At 43.1% G+C, this 5,882-nt stretch overlaps 1 protein-coding gene across 1 annotated transcript in view; it reads right to left on the reverse strand.

The window, feature by feature from the left end:
* Window positions 1-2,671: 2,671 nt before the first annotated feature.
* The window catches only part of MTRF1L (mitochondrial translational release factor 1 like), an 11,313-nt gene continuing 8,102 nt past the window's right edge, over window positions 2,672-5,882 (reverse strand). Inside the window, exons 6-7 of the mRNA XM_015570480.1 lie at window positions 3,698-3,834; window positions 2,672-3,061 (exon numbers count right to left, since the gene is read on the reverse strand). Of these exons, the coding sequence (XP_015425966.1) occupies window positions 2,861-3,061; window positions 3,698-3,834 (338 nt within the window). The 3' untranslated portion in view covers window positions 2,672-2,860. The remainder of the gene's footprint in view (window positions 3,062-3,697; window positions 3,835-5,882) is intronic.

The following is a 5,882-nucleotide window of genomic DNA, read 5'->3' on the forward strand; positions in this document are numbered from 1 at the left end:
TTGTCCTGGCCCTGAGCTTTTTAAACTTGTATCTAGGTTTTTTTTGTTTTTCTTTCCTGCGAGGGCCGAGCGCGAGAGACAGTAATCCTGCTCCCAAGTCATAGCCCCCGGGAGTGGTGATGGCCACGCGCGGGCCGCGGCTCCGGCCGGCGTGGTTTCCGCGGATGGCGGTATCCTTCTGAACCCTCTGACTGTGGGAATCTGGGCCTGGCTAGTCCGTGCTAATTGTCGCTGTGAGTGTGTCCTGACGCAGGGACAGTGCCCTCCCCGGACTCCGCCCCGCGGCCGCGCGAGGAGGCCACATCATAACCTCAACGTCCGAATCCTTGTTTTGCAGTTTTAGTGGGTTTTTTGGTTGTTTTTTGTTGTTGTTTTTGCTTTTCTGCAGCCTCAGGGAGAGTTAGTACTTGGCTTCCAGTAAGCGCTCCGTTAAGTCCGTGGCAAATCCCGAGAGAGGCAGGGTGGGGAGGCATCTGGCTGAGAGTCAGGCCATTGCAGGGTGGGGCCGTGTTTATGGAAAATTTTGATAATTAGTGCATCCTCGTTCAGCGGTTCTCAACCTGTGGGTCGCGACCCCTTTGGGGGTCGAACGACCCTTTCACGGGGGTCGCCTAAATACATCCTGCATATCAGCTATTTACATTACGATTCATAACAGTAGCAACATTACAGTTAAGTAGCAACGAAAATAATTTTATGATTGGGTCACAACATGAGGAACTGTATTTAAAGGGCCAGAAGGTTGAGAACCACTACATTAGACCATCAGTTGATTTCTCAATAGAAACATTTCAGGCCAGAAGAGAGTGGTATGAAGTAGTTAAAGTATTAATTACCCGCCTGGCAGTTAAGAGGTTTTATTCCCTCCCTAACTTCAGGGGAAAATCTCTACCTGGGGAAACAACCTTTCTTGGAGAGGTGACCTTGGTTAAAACACATAGTGCCAAGAAGGTGAGCAAATATATTAAGAACAGTATGCCATATATGCCAGGTCCCTTGAAACAGCAAGGATGGACCGGCTCCCAGCACTGTCCTAGTTCTTTGCATACATTTTATTTTTTTTTAGAATGTCGTGTTGAGTTAGTATTTTTCTTGGTTACTGAAAATTTGGCATCTCCTTGTTTTGTTTTTTAATTTAAAGTGGGAGAGTTTCTTAGTGAAGCGTTTATTAGGGGGAGAGAGTGAAGGCGGAGCAGTTGGGCATCCCCTTAAATTCTGCACCTTTAGTCATGTGTCTCCCATTACATGCCTGGCCCTGGTGCGAGGGCGGGAGGTGCAGGTGGAAAAGAAGTTCAAGTTCTGGCCTTCGGGGAGCTGACATAGTCAGCATCGGTCAGGACTGTTGAGTTTCTAGGTGTAAAATGAGCTGCAGAGGGAACTGCCTTTGTTCTTCCTGCAAATTCTTACTGTCTGCCACCTCTGAGACTGTCGGGATTGAGTGAAAATAATTGGGACGTGGTACCTGTCCGCGTGCTTACTGTCCGGGCCTGCCCCCTAATAGACACGAAATGCTCAGTAGATAGTCTTTGAGTAAGAGCATCATGGGATACAAGGGGGAGGACATAGCACATATAAGACACAGCTATAATGGAACGTCGGGGAGTCGAACACATCTAGTTGTAGGACTCCTTATAGAACGGTGGGTTACTTGTACGACAGGGTTTCTCGGCCTCCGCACAGCTGACAGTTTGGGCCAGATGCTTCTGTTGCGGGCCGGGCTGCCCTGCGCAGTGTAGGGTGTTCGGCAGCATTCCTTAGCCTGTACTCCCTGTGTAGCCAGCTGTCTCCAAACATCGCCAGATGTTCCTTATGGGGTGAGAAAGCCTGTTGGCAAGAACCACTAGTGTAGAGTGGAAAGGAAGGAAGCCTTCCATGGCGTAAGAAACAAAATCAGGGCAAGCTTAAGCCAGGTGCGTTTATTTGTAAACAAAAATATGCAGTTTGGTATGACGTACGGGGTGGTGTGTAAAGTGGGCTACTTTGAAATGATGCTGGATACAGATACGGACATCCACACGCTTAAGAATCAGTTGTTTCTTAAGGGAGGCAGTGGGAACCTGCCAGCTCTGACCCAGGGAAATTTTGTCATCAAATGAGCTGGAGCCACACCCTCTCCCACTGGCCTGCCTTGACCCCTTGGGGAAGGGAAGCCCCTTCCAACGGTGTTCTATCCTTGGACAACCTCAGTCCTAGTGTATGAGTGCTCCCCAATAGCTGATCCCATTATCAGCTAAAACATTTGATCAAAATTACCCCATTAAAAGTAATGGTATGGCCTGGCCAGTGTGGTTCAGTTGGTTGAGCATCACCCCAGCACCAGGAGGCTGCAGATTGGATTCCCAGTCAGGGCACATGGCCTGGTTGCCTGCTCAACCCCCAGTAAGGGGTGTGCTGAGGCAGCCAATGGATATTTCTCTCATTGATGTTTCTATATCTCTCTCCCTCTCCTTTCCTCTCTAAAATCAGTAAAAACACTCAAAAAAATGTAATGGTATGGTTTCTGTTTTCTGACTAGACCTTAACTAATACAGTATTTACTGTCATATTTCTACTATATGTTTGAAGTGTTTTATAATAAACCAATTTTGGATCAGTCATTAAATATCTTACATAAAACAATGACTTTCCTTTGTCTATTTCTTTTAAGGGGTCCAAAATACATAACCAGAGCCATGATTATATTGTATGTATATTTTTACTAATACATTTTGAGAGATTTATTTACATAAACTCTTAAAAATATGCATATTGCTCCTGTTAACTCATGTTTCAAGACAATATTGGTGATTATTTACACACAATCTGATTTGCTGTAGTAGAATTTTTCGTTAGTTGTCAAAGTCTTTAATAACAAATCAATTTAAAGTTTTTTGGAAATAATTTCTACTAACGATTCATAATCCGCATAGTCTTTCAATGACTGTACAAGTTCATCCAGGAGGTACTCTCCTTGCATAAACGTTTCAAGATCATGAAGTGACGTGTTTATTCTGTGATCTGTGACACGATTCTGTGGAAAATTGTATGTCCTTATTTTCTCTGACCTTCCTTTACTTCCAATCTATACATACATAAAAAAAGATATGAGATACAGTTAAATTCAGGGCAACTAAACCTACAAATTTCACATAACTGGAAATTAAGCTCTTGCTTTATAATCTGAAACATAATGTAAGAAGCAAGTTTTAACCTGACTCCTCAAATAACATGGGAACAGAGAAAAAATAACAGGGGCTTTACAGGCAGACAAATTAGTATTTGAATCCTGTGCCACTTCAGTGTTCTAGGACTTGAGGCAATTTATTTCAACTTTAGTTTCCCCATCTGTAAAATACAAGTAATACCTACTACACAGTGATGATGTGTACATAAAAGGTGGCACAGTGATACTCAAATGGTAACTATATATAATCTCTGTGAATTTAGTTATCTTCAATGATGACAAAGTGATGTATTTCCCATTAATACAGTATGAGTAAAATGTCTCTGTAGTTAAATAATAGGAAGAAAGTTCAGTTCGCTTTCCATCTTCCATAATTTTCAGAATGGAGACGCCATATATCTATCTGTTTTTAGTTAAGTGACTGAAAGTCTGAGAAAAACGCCCTTGAACACAGAAGCAGAGCATAGGTATAAGATTACTATAAAAACAGAATTAAATGTTTATCCTTTAAAAGTATTTTCATTTCAGTTTTACCTGAATCTTTCTAGCATTGTATCTTTTATTTGTTTCTTCTTCAAGCTGCATGCTGTACAGTTTTGCACGTAACTTTTTCATAGCCATCTCTTTATTTTTCAGTTGAGATCTCTCTTGTTGGCATTCAGAAACAACACCTGAATAGTGTTATGAGAATCGAAGAGTTTTAATTAAAAAAAATTATCTTCATTTTATTATTAAGGAATACTTTTCCTTCTCATCCTTTTTCGTCTTCCTTTATGAGGAGAAAAATAGGATTCTAATATAAAAGGAAGACTGAAACAACTTATAGTTATCAGAAAACTCAAAATTTAAGTGTGAACTAGAGCACAAAGTATTTCCATTTTGAAGGCATACATACTACACAATAAAAATTAAGACCCTGAGACATGCATCTCACCACTCCAACTGCTCCGAAGCTGGCAATGGAGGGACCTATGAAGATCGGACCTTTACATTTTGCCCAGCGGGAGCTGGGACACCTACTGCTGAGACATAGAACTATTCTATTCTTTTGGGAAGAAAGTCACAGATGGGGACCTTTATACTTTGGGACCCATCGTCTGGAAAAAGGATGCAGGGATGATTTTTCTAAAGGTTGCAGTAACGTCCTGTGGTGAATGTCCGATTTTTACCAGGTGTTTTAGTTATTGTCTTTAAGTATCTAATAATTACAATATGAATTGTTCTGATAATTTCGCCCTCCCTGAAAGTAATGGACATACTACCAGCTGCTGGCTGGTTAGTTTCTGATTTGTGAAGTAACTATTTATTCATATATTCCTGCAAACAGCGCACGCGCGGGCGGGGGGGTGGGGGGGGTGGTTATTTCTTGGGATGAACGACCATCTTTATGCTCCAGAAACATCACATGATCCAAACCAAAAGAGACCTTCTCACAGCCGTGGCACCAGATTGCAACAAAGATCTCCATCTGCGTAGAGCCATGCTGAATATACTGCTTTAACCATTTTTGTTACGCTAGTAGTGGGGCTCCCTTAATGTAGAAGTGACCTGGCTGGCTTGTAGCATGGTAAAAGCCCTGAATGCCACTACTAGACTTACATATGGGCTAAATCAAGAGCTGAGCCAGATCAGGGAGGCAGTTCCAGAGAATCAGGCAGCAATAGATTATTTGCTCTTGTGGCACAAATGTTAGGGGCAAAAATAGAACATTGGGGACTAGCTATGCTTATGGGAAATATTAATCATGTTCTGTTAACCATGATTGCCTTATTCTGATTTAAGAAAGGATATTCTAGCCGAAACCGGTTTGGCTCAGTGGATGGAGCGTCGGCCTGCGGACTGAAGGGTCCCGGGTTCGATTCCGGTCAAGGGCATGTACCTGGGTTGCGGGCGCGTCCCCAGTGGGGAGTGTGCAGGAAGCAGCTAATCGATATTTCTCTCTCATCGATGTTTCTGGCTCTCTATCTCTCTCCCTTCCTCTCTGCAAAAAATCAATAAAATACATTAAAAAAAAAGAAAAAAAAAAAAGAAAGGATATTCTAGCCTGGCTGGGAGTTAGAAACCCAGGGAGTCACCCTTGGGATGACATCCATTCTCATTGAAGAACTGCCTATTATCATGGAGAGATCACCAACCTAGTTGCCAAAACAATGGTGTCCCGCCCCAGCCTGCAGAGCCTACTTCCCCATATAATCTTGGTCCCACCCTATCTAAGCAGCTGGTTTGGAGAGTTTGCAGAGCAGATTTTTGTGGATGACCTGCTGCTCCCCCATGCTGCCAGCAGTATTGGAATAAATGCTCAAATATGATTAAAAAATTTATAATTTAATATTATGAATTGTTCTGATAATTTCGCCCTCCCTGAAAGTAATGGACATACTACCAGCTGCTGGCTGGTTAGTTTCTGATTTGTGAAGTAACTATTTATTCATATATTCCTGCAAACAGCGCACGCGCGGGCGGGGGGGGGGGGGGGGGGGGGGCAAACCTGCACCCAAGAACATGCCCTTGACCAGGAATTGAACCTGCAAGCCTACAGTGTGCCCACTGATGCTCTAACCTCAGGCCAGATGGAGAAGCCCTGTTCCCCTCTCCCTTCTCTCTTTCTCACTGCTTATTCTGGAGGCAGGTAGCTGCCAAGTTATGAGGACATTTAATAGCCTATTGAGAAGCCATATACTGTAAGGAACTAAGGCCTCCTGCCAACAGCCAGGAGGGC

This window comes from Myotis davidii, unplaced genomic scaffold (genome assembly GCF_000327345.1).
Source record: "Myotis davidii unplaced genomic scaffold, ASM32734v1 scaffold1427, whole genome shotgun sequence".
Taxonomy (NCBI): Eukaryota; Metazoa; Chordata; class Mammalia; order Chiroptera; family Vespertilionidae; genus Myotis; species Myotis davidii.